Source organism: Parasteatoda tepidariorum, chromosome 1 (assembly GCF_043381705.1).
Source record: "Parasteatoda tepidariorum isolate YZ-2023 chromosome 1, CAS_Ptep_4.0, whole genome shotgun sequence".
Classification (NCBI taxonomy): Eukaryota; Metazoa; Arthropoda; class Arachnida; order Araneae; family Theridiidae; genus Parasteatoda; species Parasteatoda tepidariorum.
In genome coordinates this window covers 92,272,483-92,296,523 of record NC_092204.1, presented here as the reverse complement: position 1 = coordinate 92,296,523, position 24,041 = coordinate 92,272,483, and the positions used below count along the sequence as shown (strand labels likewise).

The following is a 24,041-nucleotide window of genomic DNA, read 5'->3' as shown; positions in this document are numbered from 1 at the left end:
TGTATTTTATATATGGCCATTTTTATTGTTACATTTTTATTGTCTTGCCTAATAAATCAAATTTTAACTTTAACGATTCTTATTAATTCCTGGCGACAATCATTTTACTATATTCATAATTAAGATGTGTTGGTAACGGTCAAAAAATCCATGATGAATATATGCCACTACCACTATATGCTAGTAAAGGCGATCACCGACGCTTTAGTACTGTACTGAAGCAGCATTAGAAAACCAAAAGAAATAAAATAAAAAACTAACAATAAATTAGATTATGTTTTTTTTTTTTTTTTTTTTTTTTTTTTTTTTTNTTTTTTTTTTTTTTTTTTTTTTTTTTTTTTTTTTTTTTTTTTTTTTTTTTTTACAAAAGTTATTGAAGTAAGAAAAAATGATACACAGTTCGAAACATTTAACTCTTATTTCAAATATTTTTATTGGAAATTACCCTATTTCAATGCTTAAAAAAATTTAACGTAAAATATTATAAGAAAACTTTAAACAGAACTTCTTTTAGATATTTCTTTACTTGCAAACTTGGAAAAGTTAAATACAAAAAAAATAAAAATATTTGAAAACAATTTGTAAAGCATTTCTTTTAGATATTTTAATTTCTTAAAAACAGAGTAGAATTTAAAAAAAAGACAAAATTGTTTAAACAACTTTTTTATTATAGCTTTTCTTATTTCAATGCTTGAAAGAAATGGATTTCATAGAAGTTACAAAATCTGTAAGTAAACATTTTTAATGGATATTGCTTTATTTTAAATTAAATTAATTTTTTCATAGTCTTAGCAATACTTCATTAAAATTAGGTGTTATGTTAGGCAGTAAAATTTAGAAGTCGAGAAAATTCTTGTTCTGAATATTTTTTTCCATGTGTGTATTTTCTAGTAAAGAATAAATAAAATATACTGACTTTACGATTTTCGTTGAAATGGAAACAAAAAAAACTCTTATAATTATTGAGAATGGTTATTAGGGAAACAAACATCTTTATTGTTGAATTTGAATGGAAAAGTTTGTTATGAATAATTCAAATTATTATTCAATGTTATTCAAAAAAGAAAAAAACTTTGTCTATAGCATTTATTTTTTTTACTGACATTTTGCTGGAATAATTTCGTAAAAATAACCGAAATATTAAATATATAATAATTAATCATAAATATATAAATATGCAATTATAAATTTCAAAAATTTTAATTTCGTTTTATTCACCCGATTCTTTTTCACCCTTTCATGGAACCCTGAGATTTTGTGGGACACCTTAAGGGAAAGTCTGGTCTAACAAAACTCTCTAACAATAACCTAAATATTTTTAAGGATGAAGGGAATATAAATTATTTCCATTTAAGTGTAACATATTTTAAGTCTTTCTAAATCAATATGTTAATTACTCATGAAATTTTATAATATTTTGTGCAATAGTTGTAAATGTGTGCTTCGGAAAATCCTTTTATGCCTCTGCATTATAGCTGACATTTAATAGTGATGTCTCCAACTGCTTTATAAAAACCAGTTTGGCTTAATAATCAGGAACATATTTTTTACGATAAATGTGAAAAACATGATTCTGTATCTAAAGAAGCATATTTAAAAGCGTTTTCATTTTATTTATTGTATTTTAGCTCAGTTTTTAAATCCAAAATTACATATTTATCACCTTTATTAAAAAAAAAATCACTGTTAGGATTATTAATTTCAAACTGCGTAGTTGGCTTTCGCAATTTCTTCTGAAAAAATATATACACTTTTATCGGACTATTTTCATACTGCGTTATTTATCAAAAATTCAGTCAATTGCCATCGTTTTTTTTCTTCTTTGCAGCTTATTAGGTTTTGTATAATTAAAGGTACTTAAATATTTCCAACAAATTACGTCTAAGAAATTGGTCTTATTAGATTGGGAAAATGTCCAATGTCTTAAGTGAAGGAAATGATAAATTTTTCCATTTTCAAAAACATCTCTTAAATTTTTAATTTTCCCCAAAATTTGTAATTTTTCCATTAAATTTTTCCTTAATTTTTTGAAAAAGATACAGAAATAAATTAAGAAAAATATAAACAAATATCAATAAGATCGAAACCCGATAAATCAAATTTCCCTCTTCTTATAATTCAGCCTATTTAAATTTTTTTCCTTTTTTTAAATAAAGACTGCCGTTTAAAATTACGGAATCAACTGGGCATCAAAAGACTGAAATAAATTTAAACATCATTTAACCTGCTCTTCAAATATTAGAATTGCCCTCACGTTTACAGACATAAAGTAAAGCCCCGTTTCCTGTTTCGGTTCGCAATGTGGACAAAATGAGGTAAAATATTATCCCTGGTATGAGAGCATCTAAGTAAAATAAACTCCTACTCTGGGTTTTCCAGCTGTCAGAGAAATATCTTATACGCATGTGTATTTGGTGAATTTATCTCACTGAAACATTGCGTGAGTAAAATTTAAAGGGAGAGTTTGTGCAATATATAGTAATTCTTTAAGGCCACTTCCCTTGTTCAATAAAATATTACCGAGGAAAATAAATTCTTTAAATAAAAATATATTTCCCCTTCAGATGTATTGTTTCAATAGGCTTCCTTTATTTCCTTTCTTGACAATATTCATTAAAATATGTTTCATGATTGTGAAACACGTTATTAAACAGTTCATCGGAAATATTTCTACTCCTAATTACTGTTAATGAGTTGATCTAATTAAGTTTTTTTATTTTATTTATAAATCTTTACTTTGGATCTGTATTGGTCATAAAAATGTATATTAAATATTAGTTTAAGTTTGATGCATAGTGTCGGTAAGTTGAATTATAATACAGAACGATCAGTCCACTATAATACGATACGATCAGATATATCCACTATAATACGATACGATACAGTATAATACGATCAGTCCACTGCGGGACGAAAGAGAGGTTGAAGAATTAGAAACAGAATAGTACTGTGCATTCAGCTTGGTTACGATTAAAGTTTACATGTTGTACAAGGTAATTTTAAAAAGTGACCAAGCTGCAGGTAGTATAAAATAATTCTGTAGGTCATTTCTCCTTCACAATGAAGTATTACTAAGGTAAAGAAATCGTTCAAATAAATTTATATTTCCACTCATCAGTATTATTTCAACCCACTTCATTTATTTCTCTATCTAGTAGTATTTTCGCAAAACACTTAATTAGATAATGCAACAGAAATATAATTTTATTGCTTGTGATATTAAATATATTTTTCTAGTCAGGGTATACGATTTATAAATCTAGGCTTTTAATATCAAGTAGTTCGAAAATAACTGTAGAAACGTTCAGACATAGTATCAATTACTTGACCTTTAGTACTATGTTAATTCTATAACTTCAATAAAATAAAAAAAAATTTCTATGATTCCGTATCAGTTTAACAAAAGTAAAAACTCGATGATATGGTTCAGTTAAAATTGCAGTGAACTTCAACTTTATTATAGTTCAAAAAGCTCCAGTGCAGATGCATTGTTCTTTTTCTTAATTTGCTTTTAGATAAAATACTTATACTGTACCTTATACTTTTCCTCAGCAAATTGCACTAAACAATTTATTTTCATTCGTATTATTGCTGCACTGAAGAGCGAATACACCGTGGAACTAATTTTTCATTGCATTTATACAAGCTTAATTCGGATGGGGAGATTTTCGAATCTGTTCCGATAGCTACCATTTTTTAAATGATATTTTTAGTTCATTTTCTGCCAAATGTACAACTTTATAAACATTATATGTAATTAGGGGTCGCGTAAATGTGGAGACAAACTTCTGGGAGATTTAAAGAACATTATCAGGATAAAAATTGCATAGAAACTCATGCCCGGAAATGTCATCGTACGCGTCTAGGAATGCTTCTCTATTATGACCTGTTTCAGAAGCTCAAGAAGAAGCAGTTCATAATAGGGACGCACCCTTAACGGTGGTTGATGACATTTCTGGGCATGGGTGAATATGCAGTTTTAATTCTAATGATGTACCCTAAATCCCCCAGAAGTTGGTTTTTAAGTTGGAGGCAAAATAATAAATAAATAAAAAACTGATAAAAACATGAATTTTATTTAAAAATTTCAAAAACAAACTATTTAAAATAACATTTCTTGCTCTCAGAATTTCAAATTTCTCTCTTCTTCGCGCCGAAATCACTCCTTCGAATTTTTGTTTATCCTCAACAAAGCAGAAGAGTTCTTTTCATGAAACCATGCCTAAAATAAAACATAGAACATAAAAATTAAAACGGGGAATGAAGACTTTTCTTTCAGGAAAAACACTAAAGTATAGAAAGACATATTGGCAAATTGTAACACATTAAATAGTTTAATTCAGCTGTGGGCATCTGAAATCTTAAGCATTTACTGAGGGTACTAAGTGCTTTGAAATTTGCCCCATGTGTTCTCCTGAGCAGGTTTCATCATATAATATTTTTGCATACTTGGTGCGAGCAGTAGCATGCAGGTAATAGCCACCCATTGCTGGTTTTGGATTTTTTAGGATGCATAAAGTTATGTGCCTGATTTAGCCCTGCTTGTCTTTGCAAATGAGCAACAACAACTCAGTTAAAATGTGTGAAAGTTATAAGAATAAGATACTACTTCTAAAGTTTTCAAAACAAAATTTCTAAAATTTTAACAAACAATTCCGAGAGTTTAAAAAATGCTCCAAAAAACTGAACAATAAAGCCTTAATGAAGCAAAGAAGTCCAGGCATGCAAAAAATGATATATCATCATAATGCTCGTCTTATTTATTAAATATGATGTAGTAAAAAAATAGTATACATGGGATAAATGGGATAAAAAAAATAGTATACAATTCAATGAGCAGGTAATCCAATATTAGCGATAGAAGAAACTTTGGTGCATGATACGAAGCGTATGCAGTAAAGGATTACATATTTATCAAATGAACCAATATACTATAACAATTTTCTTTTATTAATTTCTTTTATTTTCGAATAATAAGCGCCTTTATTATTTATAAGACTGGCACAATATGACCACCATTCTAATGCTGCTTGGCGAATTTTAGTACTATTTTTGGAGATTGCTAAAACACGCTTTTAACTATTACATTCTGCCTAGCATATTATGAGTTATAGATCACTAAAGATTCACGTTTTTAAATCTTGTACTCAGTTATGTGATTTTTAAATACCAAACCTAACTAAAATTCTATAGTTTCCAAAAAAAGTTTAAAAAGAAACTTTTATATTCAGATTATACATGTGATCGAAAGAAATTCATAAAAAAATAAAATTATTTTTAAACTTACAACCACTGTTGAAACATGACCAGTTGTTGATTTCAACTAACTTTCGCTTTTATTTTTGTCTGTTTCTTGATTAAGATTTTTCAAAAAAGAATTCCTGTAAAAAAATTTGCAATGATAAGGATTTTGCGAAAAATGTTTTAAATAAAATAAGTTAAAATGATAGAGTAGAGTAATAACAAGACAGTTTCACCAGCCGTACAAGTATTGCAAACATTGACTTTCGAAAATTAGAATTGCGCAACCTGTTAATAACGTTTGCAGCTTTATTTCATGTTCTTAATTTAGTTGACAGTTGATAGCATTTAGAGTTTAATTAGTTAATGTGAAATAGTTAATCAGTGTATAGTAGAACTGATACGTTCACTCTTATCAAACAAAATTCGTGAGCTATAAAAGAAGAAAAAAAAACTTAATACATTCAAATTTTATACACATGCGTTATTAATTGAATTTTTAAATTGAAGCTCGGTAAGAGAGTTCGTTAATATAAGATTTCGGTAATTTCAGATAAACGAAATTTACGTATTCTAAATATTATCGTCCATAGTTAGAAATTTTAGAGGATATTTAAAAAATAATTTCATTCAAATGTGTTGCTAAATTTAATCTGGTGCTATTTTTTGCATTTTTTAAACATAATCGCACAATACTATGGTCAAACTTGAACTGAAATTCAAAACATTATCATAGTTCAAACTTGCACCGTACATTAAAGCTGTCAATAAAACCCTTCTAAGCTGAATTAATTTTCTTGAGAGTGTAATAATTTTAAGAAAAAAAATTCGTACAACAATAACAATATGACTTAATCAAATGATAGCGATTAAAACATTCAAAATGCGTAAGAAACGTAATTAGGATTCGTTAAATGGCTTTTTCAGTTTCAATGGATTTTTTGAAGTTGTTTTATTAATTTTGTATGAATAATAGCAATTTATGGAATATAAAACCTAAATTAGCCCTTTTATTGTCCTAGCATTAACAACGTTTAACAGTATCCAGCAACATCCTTACATTTTCAGTTTAATACCAACGACACCAACTGCATCGCGTAATGAGCAATCCTCTACTGAGGCAGCAACAACATGCCCGCCTGGGGAATGACCTATGTCATACAGCCATCTGAAGGGCAGACTTGTTGGCCACTCTTTCAGGGGCACCTTATTAGGTGGGCCAAGGCTGCTCCCACAGTAAGGACAGATAGTACAGAGAATGAAAGAACATCCATGCCTTACCCGCGATTCGAACCCAGAACCTTTCTGAAGCAAGGCCGGTTCCCTGCCCCTATACAGGCCGGCCGGCTATGTGGAATATTAACACGTGGCGTTTTATAGCACTTGAGTCATTCGATGTTCAATGTGGCTTCGTCAGACGTTTACTAGATGGATCTGTGTATCCATGCATTGTGTAGTGTATGGTAAAGTCATCCTTCAGAAGTAAACCTATAATAGCATTTTACACAGATAGATGGTGTTCGGTTGTGTTTAAAAATGATGAAAGTGAGGTCATGTAAGTAACGCCAGAAATTGTTTGGGGCCCGATCAAAACAGTCTACCATCCAATCGCATTCGTAAATTGTATTATGCGTTATGCGTCGTTTAAATATTAAATTAATGGCTGACTAACTAATTGAACACTACACGTCTTCCCCCAAAACATAGAGTAACATGAAACGGTTTACTCCATAGTTAAATTTTCCCGTAAGCGATTATAAGATTTATTATGATGATAAAATTATATTAAAACTTATAAACTTATTTTTATGAACGAAAGTATGAGTAACGTTAAAAATATGTGCATGCTTGTTATTATATTAATAAATACTTACGAAAAACATTTAAATGTGGTGTTACTGCTTTGTTGCTTATCTCAATCTGGGCCTTTTTAATTCACCTCTGTCATCCTTCATTTTCAGATGTTTTGACATAACATTCCATTCTTTGGGGTTTTCTGTACGGCTTAAGTAGAGAAAAATGTTGCATATTTTGGATTTCAAATGATGATAAAATGATGCTCCGAAGTTCTCCGGCTTTCTTCGAGTGATAATCGATATCGTCACCGCTCTATCACTGGTATTACAACTTCTATACCCTATGAAAATATATAAAAAATAATTCATTTCGTTTAAATCTTAATTCATTTTTACCATGTCATTTTAATGATTAGGTCGATTTAACTTTACTAAGTGAGTTTTAAGGAGTTTTTTTCTTATTCGAATTTCTGTTTTTATTGTTTACATTTGCTTTCATTTTCTTACGATTAAGAGTTTACTAAAATATTTATAAGTCTAATAATAAAATATTTACAGATATCGATTATCTTTAATATGTTTCTCAATATTTTAATTTATATTCAATGAAGTTTGCTTGAGAGATCAGACATAGAAAATTAGTATATTTTATTAACGGACATTGGGATACAAAAGGCAGAAAAAAATTGCTTAACGATTTTTTAAGAAAATATTTAATTTTCGTGTCGTAAGATTGAAAAATTAGCCCTCTCGCTTATATGCACCAATCTGCAAGGAACTACGCAGCTTATTTAGGTGGATCTAGTTGGTGCGATACAATTCCAGTTGTTTAATCGTATTAAGAGGAAGCAATTAATAAACGGTTATTCTCACAGTTAACAGTTGAATACCTTCTTATTTATGGTTATTTGACTATTTTGTTAGTATATGGTAAAAGAACAACTAAATAAAATGTTATTTAAATAATTTTTCAAAGAAACTTCTAACATTGTAACAATATTTTAAGTTTAATATCTTTCACCGATTTTTTTCTGTTCAGATATCTCAAAATACGCTACTATACATAACGTTTAGTTTGCTTAATCTCTTGCAATGGCGAAACAATCATCATAGCATAAGAAAAATATTTTTTTTTTTAAAAATGCTTTATCACTGAGAAAAAATCTATGTTTAAATCTACCAGAATATAGCAAAATTTACCAGTGTTTCTGGTTGTATGGAGAAACCAAAAACCTCGGTAATATTTACCGAAGAGCTTTTGTAATAATTTTGGTTTGATTAATTATATATTATGGTTTTATGACAAAGGATAAAGTTTTGTTAATATTGCAGGTTTTTTTTAATTTTATCATTATCTTAGATCATAACACAAAAAACATTTATTCGGTTAAATTTAAATTTCAGTTTTGTATTTTTTTATTAAATGCGTGGTAATAGGAACTGTAATTTAGAAAAACAGAATTTCCGGTGAACCATTACCACATGAACAGAAAACTTACCTAATGAATAGTTTAAGTACCGTATATTTTGGTGCAGATTACCAAAATTATGCTTATTTATTATTATTTTTTACACTATTATACAGTACGTTAATTTCGACGTGTAAAATTTCTTCACATAGTTTTGGCTTATTTAGTTAGTATTTACTTTAAAGAATTCAATTTTCTTAATATTGACAAAGCATTCAGCTTAAAACAATGTATAAGATGTAATTTTAATACTAAATCTGGAATGTTATCATCTCAGACAGAAGTCTTTCGAAAGTCTCGTGAAATGTAATTAAATTTAATACCTCTTCATTTAAAACATGAGCTTTGCACAAAACAGTTTCGAAAGATGAAGGTTTTCCATCCATTAGACTTTCATAGAGACATTCGGATGCAGATTTTGGAGTTAAATGGACGTATTCTATGAATAAAAAAAATACTTATAATTATTATAAAGTTGCAACCAATGGCAATTCTTTTAAACAACAAGCAGCATTTTGAAATAACATGCATGCTGTTCTCTTATAATCAGAATCACTATTCAAATAGAATAAAAAAATTTAAAATGCATGCATACATGTTAAAATAGAATCGACAAGAGCTTTTCAATGCATAGTTATAACCTAAATATGCATTAAGGCAAATATATATTTAACTATAAGCTTATGTTTGTTGAAGCAAATTTGAATTCAAATCAGTTTACAGGACTTATTAATATTTTCAAGATTCTAGATATCAATTTTGAGTTCAGGTTATCATATAACGTTATGATTTATTTGAGATTAAAATATCTTTTCTTTAAATAACAATGTCATATTACATGTTGGATTCGCATACCAAAATCCAGGGAGATATTACTCACTGTAACTTAATAAAAAATGCTCTGTAAATATTAGTTTAAAATTTAAAGAAATTCTTCAGAAGTTATAGTTGGAATACATTTAAAATATACTTTATTAATATTCCTGCAAGACCGAATTGACAATGCCAACTTGTAGCGTATTTGCATATTCAGATGACAATACCAATTAGATCCATTTTTGCCAGATCTAAATCTTGTAAATGATATAAAAAATCATATTGAAGTTATCTCATAGTTAATAATTACAGTTATTTTCCGAGACTCGTAATACTTTTTCTTGGTTTTTACATAATGTTTTACAAGTGCTAAATGATGTGTGATGTAGATGCTAATAACATATGCTATAGTTGCAAATAAGTACCGGTATTAACTGCTAAATTACTTTTCTCAAATAAAACGTAGAACTAAACATTTTTACGAACAATTTTTGTTTATGTTTTAATTCATTGTCAAAATTTATACATTAGAGTTCACAAATTATTTAAGAGAGGAATTACCAAGGGTATTATTTAATCAATCAAATAGTTTGTACAGAAAGCAAAGTAAGAAGTATAAAAACCGGTTTAATTATCTACTGTAACTAACATGTGTTTTAAATCATTGTTTTCTAATTTTCTCCTCTAATAAACTGGTTGTGAAGCTTTCATTTTTGTCTTACTAAGTTGTGATTTGCTAAATTCTGATAATGTTTCAACTTTTCGTCCTCTTTAATAATTATTCAAAAAAACTTTAAAATTGCTTAATGCGAAGGTAGTTTTAATAATTCTAATGCTACCCTCGAGTCTGTTATTCAAATGAAGCATGCATTACATCATTATAATAAAAAAAGTTAAATTTTAAATGCAAATAGATCTAATCAATATCATTGAACGAAAGGGAAAAAATACATTCATTGGAAGTTTTAAATTTCCTGTTTTTAGATGAAACTCTACCATAATACTTTTTTTACTTTTTAGATTGCAATTAAAATAATTGAATTCAAATGATAGAATTCAAATTCTTTAGCAATGAAAGGAGAAAAAAGGAAGAAAAGTCTAAGAGAATTTTAATGCAAGAAAAATATCAAAGGGACAAGTAAAGGGATGAAACAAACCAAAACGGGAAAATAACTGAAACATTATATAATGATGGTTTCCGAAAAAATGTACGATATATATATTTTAACAACCAACATTGAATAGGCGTATTCAGACGTCTTTCTTTATCTTATTAATCATGGTAATGGAAGAGAAACGGATTGTTTCACTGTTGCACAGTATAATGTATTTAAAGTTTCAGAAAAAAAATTGGCATCATGCCTGTTAAATGGAATTATTCATTAGGGTGTCTTTAAAGGTTTTCTTTTACAAAATATAAACAAGCAAAGTAAGTTCAGATTTTATGTATATTGAATTACACTGCGAAGAGTTTTCAAATTTATAGGAAAAAGTAGTTTGCTTCTGGTTTTATAATGAATGTTAGCTTCCTCTGCAGATTCAGTCACTTTTTATTTGTATCAAAAGATTTTGTATTTATAAGAACAATAAATTAGGCATACATTATTTGTAACTGCTTCGGGTAATTATCTTCATATTTCTATAATGAAAAAAAAACCTCATTAAAATTTTATATANTTCTAAATACTATATATATATATATATAAAAGTTTTTATATATATTTCTATATATATATAAATAACAGGAAAAAAAACATTAAAGGTGACTTGAACCGTCACCTTTCGGAAAATTTTTGAACTAAAACCAGGGACTATGGGCATAGCGGAAAAAAAGTAATATGCCTTGCAGATAAATTTGCTACAAAGATTATTATTTTAGTTTTTGTCTTGCTTTACCTCTTTTACAGGAATAAATTTTTAAAAAAATGCCAGACTTATTTAAGGTAACCTTTTTATCGATTCCCTAATATTGCTTGCTTCTTTATCATTTGTTTACCTGTTGTTACTTCTCTGGTATGATATACATAAGGATTACCGTCTTCAAAAGCAGGTTTGGGTGGCTTTGGATTCCTGAAAAGTCAGAATTACTTCACATTAATGACTCAGAGACGCATACATACGATAAATGAAAAAAAAAATTATTGTAATTTCTGACCTCCTGCTTAGCAGCAGAACAAAGTTGCTAATACGCTAATTTTACAATAGGATAAAATTAACTTGTATGAATATTTCAAACAAAATCAAAAATATTTTATGTAAATAATAACAAAAACAAATTAGAATTTAAAAATGGTTAGTACGTAAAACTAACGGAGCTAATTTGCTAATACAATTTAAATGACGTCAATTTCAACAGAAAGTAGCAAAACTCTTTTTATTATATCAGGATTTTCCCAAGCGATGGATTTAACTGGGCCATTCAATATTCAACATAGAATATCAATGAACAATATGGAGGATAACTAGCTGTTGGTATTGATAATAGGAAAAGTGAAACTAAAACTGTAGCATTTGCTTACGCAGTAGTGTCTGCTTTCGAAAGAATTTATCTCGGGGAAATCCATGTTCATTCAAAACAATCTTCATCACATAATAAGTGTCAAACATTAGAAATTCAGTTAAACATCATTCAACCGAATACCCAACAGAGAATAGTAATGAGCAATTTGGTGAATAACTGCTAGCTGTTGGTATCATTGATCATCAGAATATACATATATTTGTTTCATATTTTTTTACCTAATGTATTTTTAAAATTATTTTGTACGATTTAAGCTATAAGCACTGTTTTTTATTCTTCTCTTCTTCGCGAAATTTTGTTAACTTTTAAAGTAGTATATCTATCTCTAAGACATTTTTAACTTTTGCCACACGCCGGTAAGTTTGTTTTCTACTTTCTTTTATTTCACACTCATTTTCAAATGCATTTTTACCGATATAGAAGCATTATAAAGAGTAGTTTTCATCTTAGGATAATTATTTTTTATTCAGAAATATCGCATTTATTATAAAGGATGTGTCCTGATGAAGACCTTTACATTTTCCCATTAAAAGTTTTAATATTTTATTTTATTGTTCGTCTTTGTGTTTATATAATAGAACATATATATATATATATATATTCCAAAACTACAGGAAAAGGCGTCATATCAGTGTAATGACTATGCGTCAAACATTAAAAACTAAATTAACTATTTTATATCACTCATCTATAGAGCAACAAACACTGTTCAGATATTGATAAAAGAGAAATATGACCATTTCGCAAGCTTTATAAAAATAGACATTATTGCAGATTCATAATAAGACCGCAATCCTTTGTTGTCTTAATATTTTGCTAATGATGAATTAGAAATTATAAAATAATATATCATAATTAAATTCACTATGAAAAAGTATTGTAACTTTTGGCATTTTGCGTGTTATATTATAACTAATATTACTTTTAAAATTGTTTATTCACTTTCTACTACTAGTTAACACTCTCCCTATATCTTGTTCAGATTTTCAATCGTTAATAAGATACCTTTAATTCACATCCACTCAAATTCAAATTTTTGTGAACTTGTGGTGGATGACACTTGATGTTAATACAGCTTTTTTCAACTATAAATTCATCAATTAAATAGCGATGAGCTAGAAACGAAATTGAATTTTTTGCTTGATTAAGCGTTTTAGTCATTGTTTTAAATTTAACAATAAGCTATTCAGTTTTTTACATATTTTAAAAATAACAGTGATAATTTCTAACTTATAGCTCTATTTGAACAACAAATTAGTTTATTGTGCACATTTAAATATTTAATTATTTTAAATTCGCTGTGTCAGATAAATTACGTGAATGTTATGTTTAATACTGTTTTTTTCCAAATATTATTCCATTAATTAAATTTATAATTTAATTAATATTAAATTAATGAGGAAAAACTGTAATTACTTAATACAATGTAACTAAAATTAAAAATTTATTTGATAATCTAAGTAGGAATTGACTTTAATTTTCTTTTTTATATTACTTGTTTTAAATGTAATATTAGTGTATTTAAATGTAATATTTAGTAGCTGAAACTTTTAGTTTTTATTTATCACTATCGGGTACTAGTTATTTTGTAATTTTAGCTGTATTGTCCGTGATTATTTTTTACCACTATATATGCTGATCATTAGTTATTTTTTACCTCTAGTTGGTCACTGGTAATATTTTTTATCACTAATTAAATCCGGGTAGACTATACTTGAGGGTGCCCCCGCCAAGTTGTGATCGCGATTGATCGCCAAGCTGGGCGATGTTGAAAACCAATCGTGATTCTGATTGGTTTAGATTTTAATCGTGATTCTGATTAGTTTAGAATTTAGCGTTGTTTTTAAATGAATTTTTAAATGTAATTTCAGAGATCCGTTAGTTCTACTTTCGATACCGGCTGGTAAGGTTATTTTTGCTTCTGGTACTAAAAATGAATGCTTTCAATAAGATAAATCTTAAGCTTCTGTACGATTTTAATAACAATGAAAAAAAAAACAGTGATTGACTGGTGTATGAATGAAGGCTTAATTAGTAATAGATATAAATGTTCTGTTTGTGGGTTACCACGGCGTTCCGGGCAAACAAGTATGGCGCCAAACATAAGTCACTAATTTCGCCAAGGGGCACCCTCAAGTATATTTTTCCCATGAATCCATTATCGGTTATTTCGTACTGCCATTAATACAGTCTACTAGTTATTTTATACCTACAATTTAAGTTGGTTATTAATTATTTTTGTATTGCTAATAAAGTCGACATTGATAATTATTTTTATCTATATTCATATTGCTAGTTGCTCGATAAGGGTATTTTTTCACTTCTAGTAGCCTGTTATTTTTTTAAGTTAATGATTTGTTGATCACTGGTTATTTGTTTGCTATTTTTATGGTGACTATTAGTTTTTAAATGACCAATAGTTGCCAATTAAATCTAAAACAAAACTTGGTACTCAAAACATTTTTCAATAATTTTAAATTTAATATTTATTAAAAATATTTTTTGCCATCCTTTATGAAAGTTAAAACTGCCAAACAATACGTAAAATCTATTTGAAGCTTATTTTAAAAGAGATTGCAAATCACGAAGTTTATGAAAAAGTAATAATGTAAGCCAGTCAATTAAATTGGTTCGGGGAAATACTTTTTTCAAGATTAATGACGCAGAAAAGATGAAGCCTTATCGATATTCTTTCAAAGGCTGAAGAAAAATATATGTAATTGCCATCTGATTTTTTTTTCTCCGAGGAATTGGAAAATTGCCATTATTTTTGTATTTTATTTTTAATTTAAACTCCTAGATTTATCTTCTTTATACTTCGAATGAAGTGAATAAAGAAATTTAAATAATTACATTTTCTCTTTTTGTTGCTGTGAGATATACCATTGCCATATTTAATTTGTTAAAAACTTGAAATTTCAGCTTATGTAAGGCTAAATAATAGCTTATAAAACTATGCGAGGTACATTAAATTTAATTAAAAGATATCAATTTTGCCGAAAATCGGAATAACGAAACAAAATTTTAGACAATTTTCCATTAAACGAAAGAAGAATATCATTATATTTCCCAAATTTTAGTCATGCATTGTATTCTTTTATGTTTATCTCTATGTTAATACGTATTTTAATGATAGAAAATAATATAATAGGACATAAAAAATCATTTATAATGCATGTTTAGTTTCTAGCACACATTTTTAAATATTAATTAAGAAATTTAATGTGCTTCATTTAGTATTCAAAAAATCCAACTTGATGATAAATATAAACGAACGTGTATTCAAAAATAATTAAAAACTATGTGCTTCTGAGGGCAATTTTATAATATATTTTAAAAGATATAAGCCACTGATTTTTTTTTTCATTTTTATTACATTTTTAAAAAATATTGTTTATGTTATTTACTTAGTGCTGATTCATAGTGCTGATTTCGGAATACTAATATTAATGGAATATTTAACAATACCAGTAAGTTATGGATAAAAAAATATTTGACTCACTTCTCAATCATTTCCTGCCCAGTACTTTGCACTAAAATAAGAAAAGCATGTATTTTCTTCATCTAAACTTCCAAACAAATAAAATCAAGTTTTGATAAATGTAAAAACATTACACAATGCTAACTAAGGGAGGACCATACAAAACGCTAATAGATTTCAAGGAAGATGGTGTTAACATCCGTAATATCATGATAAGAAAAATAATTTTTCTTGAAATAAAAAGTTCTTTCTTTTGCATTATGTTTACAAAAAAAGTGAAAAATATTGAGAATTGTGGGTAAAAAGTAAATGAGATAATTGAGTAATTTTATATAACGGTGAAAAGTTCTTGTAAAAAATCATTTTTGTCCACGATTTGAGATGGGAGGTTCAAATTAATCTAAAAATTATGACATAAATTATAAATAATATTGTAGAGATAATTTCATCGAAATGATTCCTAAAATTATTTAAATCATTTTCAATACATTACTCTACGATCTAGGGAAGAAATTATCTGTTTTCTTGAAAGATACGTTTTTTTTTCAGTATATTAAATAATATTTGTCAAAAATTATTATGTCTAATAATTAATAAGAAATGCATTAAATCTTTAGAATTTATTATCTCCAATGATATTTTAAAATTATTATAAATTTATAATATAATTTTAAAAAAAACCTGCGTTTTGCTATAATTTTAATACTGAAATGTATGTACTCATACCTTCTCTCGAAACATTCCTGGTTTTATTTCTAAACACGGCTACTACAGCAGCTATGGCGAGAAGTGCTAAGGTTCCTAAAGCAGCCAACGACACCAAAAGAACTGCACTTATGATGCTTTTATTTTCGTCTTCTGTAAGAAAATTATAACAATGAATTAATCGGAATTTTTAACAATGTATATCATACGCATGAAAATAATTTCTTTCTATTATTTTGATTTTGAATTTTTTAGAATTACAATTATATTTTGAAAAAAAGTATTAATTTCGGATTATTCAATGGGAGAGATATAAGTTCCTTTAACCACAAAAAAAAATTTATATTTAAAAAAGATAAGTAAGTATATAAAAATAACATGTAATACTAAATAAATAATATTAACGAAAACAGTTTTAATGTAAGAAACTGTTTTAAAACGACATTAGTTCCTCACCGCCTCTCCATAGCGCGAAGAAACACATTTTACCCTGCGCCTCTCGGCTTCTGTGGTATCTCTTTTTCTATTTTCATCATTTTTCTGTGTTGGTTTTTCCAGTTTTGTTTCACCTCTTTTTTTTTGCATTTTTCGTAGGCAATTTTACTTTTTTTTTTATTTCAAACCACCTTTGTTTCTTTTGATTCACGTCTGGCTAGTCTTGAAAATGGGTGCCTATTTTTAAGCGCTTGAAACATGTCGACTGTTATTTTCTTTTTCTATTTATATATTTTTAAATCGAATGAAGTTTTCAATCAGGTAATGCCAAATTTATTTTATTTTCATGCTATGCGAAATAAGGTTTCATAAATGCATATCCTTTTCATTATTCATTTATTATATTGTTGTTCGAAAATACATTGTTTTGACCATTCTAATTTCACAAATATTTTTATTAAATAACTTCATATTAGTAAAGGAACTATTAAATAAAAATTTTACAGTTAATTTAATATCAGTTTAATTAATTTCTTTTTTTTTGAAAATTATAAATGGTTTAAAAAAAGTCCTCAGTCTCGGAACTCACGTGACCTTTCCACAGAACAAACATGGATTCCGCTGAGCACCACTGCCGGCATAAAGTATGGGACAAACATTTTCAACTGCTAAAAATAAGTTTAAGATTTACCGTTATAAAATTTAAAAAAATAAATCAATCTAAACTTTCATTTTAATCAACATCATATTTTTTTAACATTCCACGAACTATGTGTTAAACACCTATTTACTCTAGGGATCGTAGAATAACCCGGATTTTTTTTTCTTGCAGCAACCTACAAAATACGTGATCTCGGAAAATAAATTTTCTTATGCTCTGTTTGTATTTTTTCTACCACATTCTCGATTTTCTTATCCTTTTTGCGGCTTACATCTGAGCTTCGCTCTACTTTGCATATGCAAATGTGGCTAACATATACTTCTAAATCTCCCTTGCTGTAGTGGCTGTTTTTGTTTACACTCGTTAAAAACTACACTGTCGTATTTTTATTTATTTTTGGGGGAAAAACTGTCAATTTAGAAATGCTCATTTTCTTAAAGATAGAAGAGTGTTAAAAAAAATTATGAAGTGAAAAAATAGTCATGTTATACCTACTAACTGATCTGGAAAACGGCATATTTGCCGACATTCCTTTTGCTTAAATCCTTTAATGGTATATAAACTTAAAAAAAAATTGCTTATTTCAAATAGGAAATGAAGCAAGGAAAGAATTTAGTTTAAAAAAATATAAATCTTGAAAACATTCTATTTGCTGAAATTTCTTTAGCTTAATGATGAAAATTTATTTTTAAAAAAAGACACGTATGTGTAATAGGTTGCGAAATAGGGAAAAATAGAGCTTTAAAATAGATTAAAAAAAATACAAATCACATGAAAAATTTAACAGATTTGAGATAAAGGATGAAAGATCGATTTTATATACAGTTTTAACAAACCAATCTAGATCATACGTGCCATATATATTTCATTTTAGCATTTATAAAGTTACTTGATGAATGTTAATGTTGTCTAAATGTGATTCGAAAAATATTGATGTATCAAAAATTAAGTATCATTTGCCGAAAATAAGGAATCTCTAAAAAAAATTTTATTTCTAATCAGTAATCATCTAAAAGCAATTTCTTAGAAATGAAGTATTATAAAATGTAATTAATTCATGACTCATTATGGTATAATAAAATGAAATGATATTAAAACTTAATAGATATTCCTAAGAGATCTGTATACTAAGTTATATACTTCACAACAAATGTAAAAGTACATTTGTTGCCAAAACTGATCCGTTCTCATTGATGTAACGCAATTTGATGTTAGATGTAATGCAAGAAGTTAAGATGTAACGTACTATGCTTTTCTGGATTCTTTCCCTGCTATTAATTAAGTTACATTTTAATATTAGGATTTTATGGTGCTCTTTCCTTAACAGCACTCCTCTAAAACTACAACTTTAATATGATAAGGCATCACATAGATTATTTTCAAAACAGAAAAAAAAATTAAATAATTCAAGGGATTAGTTAGTATTTTTCATTTTGACGCATTTTCATTTTTTCTAAAGAAAAACTTTTTAAATAACTCAAGGGAATAGTTAGTATTCTTAACTATGAGGCAATTTTTATTTTTTCAAAAGAAAACTTTTTTAAATTATCCGAGGGATTTTTTCATTTTGATCCATTTTATGATACATTTTAAACCAGTTTTCAGAAAAATAGATTTTCAAAACTGATGTCGTCCTATTTAGTTTATATATGCGCTATACTAAATAAAGTGATTACAATTTATAATTTCTCACAACAGGCTCTACATATTCATAAAACAAACATTTGTATCAAACTCTTCTCTACCAACTCTACCAATCATTTTTTTATTGATATTATCGAAATTTAAAAAAAATGTGGGAATCGTAAAAGATAAAATATAAAACTAATATTTTTCGTTTAGATAAAAATGCTGTTTAGTGAAATTAAGGCAGAATAAAAACCATTTTATCTTGTTTTCAGGTGCTTCAATTTTAGATACTACAATGTAAAAAATACCAGATCATATTATGGTAAAAAAATACCGGCGCTCTGGGCGTCGGTAATTTTTGCCGTAAAATCCATTTTTATTGCCAAAATACATTTTTCGAAACAAAAAATCTGATATACCTTGAATTTTACAGTAATAATTACCGTAAAATCACTCTAATATTACTGAATTTAAAAATTATGGTTGGATTATGGTTATTTTAAGGTGAAAATGAATTTCACTCTATAACGAATTTTACGGATAAAGTACCTAGAATGCCGGTAATTTATACCGGAATTTGATCCGGAATTATTCACACATGATAAAAGGAGCATTTCGAAATGCAACCGATTCAGAGATTTGTAATTATTATTATTGCTATTATTATTATTATTATTATTACTATTATCTGTACTTATTACGCTTCGAAAGAAACATTTGTATTTATCTGTTTCTTTCTCTTGCAGAAAACTGTTTCGACGTGATAACTTATAACAAATAATATTGACGCTATTAATTGTAAAAGCTTTATAAAATAAAAAATACAAATTACATTTCTTATGAAAAGCTATAAAGATTTAATTATTCTACTCTAGACAATTCAAATAAATGTGCATTTATTTCTTCTCCAAAGAATTGCGTCGTTACGATAAGTTTTAAAAAGTAACATTGAATCAGCTAGATGTAAGACAATGATTACGCTGTGAATTGTAAAATTTTGATCGCCGTTATCATTTGTAAAATTTATAAAAAAAAAAAAATTAAAAAATAAAAAATATATTAAAAAAAACAGATTTTATTACTTTTTGAAAAACTTTTAGAATATAATATTTTTCGTTCCAGATTTATAAAAGATTTAAAATTTAAATAAATGTATATTTACCTGTTTGTTTCTCTGCAGAGAATAGCGTAGACGCTGTCAGAGCCACTGATGAGCTGCGGCCTTTTGAGTTAGATGAATACACCACAATAATGAATGTTGTTCCCGGGGGAAGACCTCTCACTATGAAGCTGGGATAATCATTTGATGTGACGTTAGCAAGTAATTGCTCTCTCTTCATACTGTAGATTTCTAGATGAAAGGTCTGCTTCATTCCTCCGTCATCCCCCACTTCACACGATAAAGATAATGAGTTAAAGGACTGGTTTGTTATAGTACAGTTCTGTAGGGACTCTGGTGGACCTAATGAGAAAATTCATTTATTGTATAAAATTAAACGAAAAATATTAAAATGTTTTAAAATAGCAAGCTTTATAGTATTTAAGACATATACTCAATGAGTCGCGATGGCTCAGGGGACAGAGCGTTCACCTTCCATTGAAGTGAACAGGGTATAATCAAATTCAAAAATTTTATTATACCTAAGAGCATAGCATACAAACCATTAATAACATTTACTCTCAAGTCTTGTAATTTTTTCTACGTGTGTGGTTATAAAAAATATAATTTCGAAAACTAGAATTTACCCTAAGCAGTTGAAATATGAACGGAGAAATCATGAATTAAATTGTTTAAATACCGTATATTTTATATTTTGATTTTGGTTCTTGATTTGAATTATGGTTTTCGGTACCAGAAATACCATTACCATACAGTAGGATAGTTTTACTAGAACGTTTTTCTATGAATAAAGTAACGATAAATTCCTCACATTAAATATTTTTTTAAATGGTCTTTCTAATAGTTAACAGCCTTTCTTTGGTTAGTGCATTCATAACTGCTAATGAATTATGTTTATAAATTTGGAGTTCCACCAATAGAAAATCGATCAATCGTCTAGGGCAGGGGTTCCCAACCCTATGCCCGTGGGCACCATGGAGCCCGTCGATCGGTCTAGGTGCGCCCGTTGCTTCTGCCCTACGATAAAATATTTCAGTTTTCCATTTCCCCATTAAATGCTATGCAAATACATGCATAAGTACGCTAGCTCAGTAAAGGTAAATTACTTGATAGATTTCTAGATTTAATTGAAGAAATAAAAATTATCTTGCAGCCAAAAATCAAATCTTTTTAGATCTAAGAGATCCTCTTTGGCTAACAGATTTGTCTTTCATAACGGACATAACGGAAAAATTAAATAATTAAAGCTTGGAGGGAATGGACAAACATATAGCAAGAATGATAGGGGCTGTAAACTCGTTCAGAGCTAAGCTAGTTTTGTGGATATCGCATTTGAAAATGAAGTCTCTAGTGCATTTTCCATGCATGATCAATTTGAAAAGCGCTTTCAACAGTTTAATATCATCGAGATATTTGATCACATATTTTGTAAATCTTTTTACCAACCATAGTAGCAACACACATTTCAGAATTTCTCCAAGTAAGACGAGAAATGGAGATAGAAATTTAGGATCTTCAGAATGACATTATCCTCAAAACTATTATATCAGATGAGAAATTCTGGAATATAGTTGTCAGAAATGAATTTCATTCTTAAAAAGAGCAGCATATAAAATAAAGTAGTTTTTTGGTTCCACATACTTGTGTGAATCACTGCCTTCGACAATAAATATCATAAAATCAAAGTATAGATCCCGACTTGCAGATGAACACCTTGACGATTGCTTGCGAGCAGGAATTTCACCGTATTCTCCCAATTATGAAGAGCTGGCCAATGAAGCAATGCCAAAAGTCACATTGACTGTATTTTATATATTTTATAAATAATTTTTATACTTCGTATGGTTTGAAAAAGCAATTTAGTAATCATTTATTCTACACAAGAATATAAATACTAATTATATTCCTAAGTTAAATTAATTTTTAAAATTAAATTTTTTGTGCATTGTATGTAGTTTGCATTATTACCTATGTCTATCAACTATAAATTTATCTTAAAAAATAAATGGTGCCCGCCATTCGACCGCTATTCTGGTATTTGCTCTTAGATACAAAAAGGTTGGGAACCCCTGGTCCAGTGTTTTATAACCGAAAAAATTTGGGTACCGCTGGCCTAGAGTAGTAGCTGGTCTGGATAGTTGAATGGTTGTATGGATGTGTATGGATGGTTGGCTGAATGTAAACAATAACAAGCTTCCTAAAACCGGAAGAAATTTAGAAAACGTCCGATGTATCCTTCCGCTTTGGTTATGCTTGCAAGGTTGCATGTGAACAGGCTTTATATTCTAGGGAGCTTTGTTAATGAGATTTATGTTTAAATGTATGCGTAATTTTACCTTTCATAAGAGTATCCTGTAATTTATAAATTCTATCTGGCTGTGAGCCTAAACCAAATTGAAAAAAAATAGCATCACAACATTAACATATAAGATTTGCCTTTTATTAGAGTTGTTCCTTATCTGGCTATAATTATGTTGAATATCACCGCAAGTTATTTTTTGGGTTGCATCGAGGGCGTAATATGCTTCAGGAGTCTTCCAAATTTATATGTTGTTGGTTTCACTGAAATTTAAATTGAAAGAACGCGTTATATTGTAAACACTACGAGAATAATAATATTTGGTGGCTCTCTTCAAGCTTAGGTATTAAAATCAATCCGAAGTAGTAACTCGGAAGTCTTACGACGAATTTTAACCTATGCCGTTGGCTTCGAAATTGTGGAGCCATCATATCCGTGACTCAATAAGTCTACAGTCGGCTGTTGCGGGCATGATTGATCTATCATTGAATTATTCTAAAATAGATTTATTATATTTTCGTTTCAGGTTTGCACGTTTATATTCATGCTAAAAAAAAACATAGATTTTCGAATTACTTGAAGAGTACTTAAGTTTAAAATTTACATCTAAACTTAAATAACGTAAAGTACACAAATTAGGAAATTTATGAATCGTTATTTAAGTTTTATATCCGTCGTTGAACAGCCGACCCAATTTTTGAGTTTACGACCACATATGTTCAGCTCCGTTGCCTTGTGATTTTGAACCCAATCCAGACGACAAGGAAACTCCTGGATCAGTACCCCCAGGGGTTTTGATTTGTTATGGGAACATGGTGGATTTTGCAACTCGACATATTTAACGTGCATCAGTCACCATTTACTACACGGGGAGTCTTCGGCCAGCTAGGATCGAACCCATGAACTCTTGGACATGAGCCCAGTGCCCTACCAACCAGTCTATCCCGGCCTTTGGTATTTAAATTTAAATTACAATTCTTTAAATTAGTTTAACAAGTATAAGTTATATATTACGAAAAGTATTTAAACTATGATTTGTATTATATTTACCTGTAGGCACTATGTTAAAAACACAAGGTTCTCTCATATTTCCAACTGTGTTTTTGGCATAACAGTAAAGAGCACCGTAGTCCAATTTCGATTTTGGAACAAATTTGACAACACTTTTCAATTCTGAAGCACTCCTTTGAAAACTCCTTATTTCCTTAGTTTCTGAAAACGTATTGTTAAATATCCACCAAAACAAGACGTCTTGAGGATCAGATTCCACTGAGCAAGTCACATTTATTTGCTCGTTTTTCGCTACTCCATAATTCCGACGTTGACGATCGCTGCATGCAGGAGCATCTGAAAATTATTGAGAAATTTATTTTTACATAGTATTTAATTATATACAGGGATCGATATACAGATATCATGGCTCTAGGCACAAAGCCACTTATGGGCCACCTAGGTAGAATCGACAAGTGTCAGTTAACATACATGGTTTTTAATCACAATAATACAATAATTTTTTAGACAGCAATAAATTATAGAAAATTTTAAGCTTTAATTAGAAGTAAATTGTATAGAAATTTAAAATTTAATGTCACTAAACTGTGAAAAAATACTGGAATTTAATTGATAGAGTGAGAATTGTTGTTGAAAATTAAGAAAATTAATTAGGAAACATGATATCTGGACTAAGTACCTAGTAAAGTATAGATAGCATTTTACAAATGTTTTTGAAAGATTTATTATGAACTTCAAAAAGCACTATCTCTCAAGTTCACTTGAGCTAATAATAATTTTATCAAAACGGTTTATTAAGAAAAGTAAAAAGAAAAATTTGAGGGCCTTTACAAGTTAAAGGCTAAACTAGATGAAAA

At 28.3% G+C, this 24,041-nt stretch overlaps 1 protein-coding gene across 1 annotated transcript in view; it reads right to left on the bottom strand.

Annotated features, from left to right (window-relative positions):
- Nucleotides 1-4,054: 4,054 nt before the first annotated feature.
- LOC107454996 (nephrin) overlaps nt 4,055-24,041 on the bottom strand; it is an 89,292-nt gene continuing 69,305 nt past the window's right edge. Inside the window, exons 8-16 of the mRNA XM_016072376.3 lie at nt 23,224-23,520; nt 19,917-20,216; nt 16,051-16,182; nt 15,346-15,376; nt 11,319-11,392; nt 8,830-8,945; nt 7,116-7,378; nt 5,288-5,381; nt 4,055-4,222 (exon numbers count right to left, since the gene is read on the bottom strand). Of these exons, the coding sequence (XP_015927862.1) occupies nt 7,343-7,378; nt 8,830-8,945; nt 11,319-11,392; nt 15,346-15,376; nt 16,051-16,182; nt 19,917-20,216; nt 23,224-23,520 (986 nt within the window). The 3' untranslated portion in view covers nt 4,055-4,222; nt 5,288-5,381; nt 7,116-7,342. The remainder of the gene's footprint in view (nt 4,223-5,287; nt 5,382-7,115; nt 7,379-8,829; nt 8,946-11,318; nt 11,393-15,345; nt 15,377-16,050; nt 16,183-19,916; nt 20,217-23,223; nt 23,521-24,041) is intronic.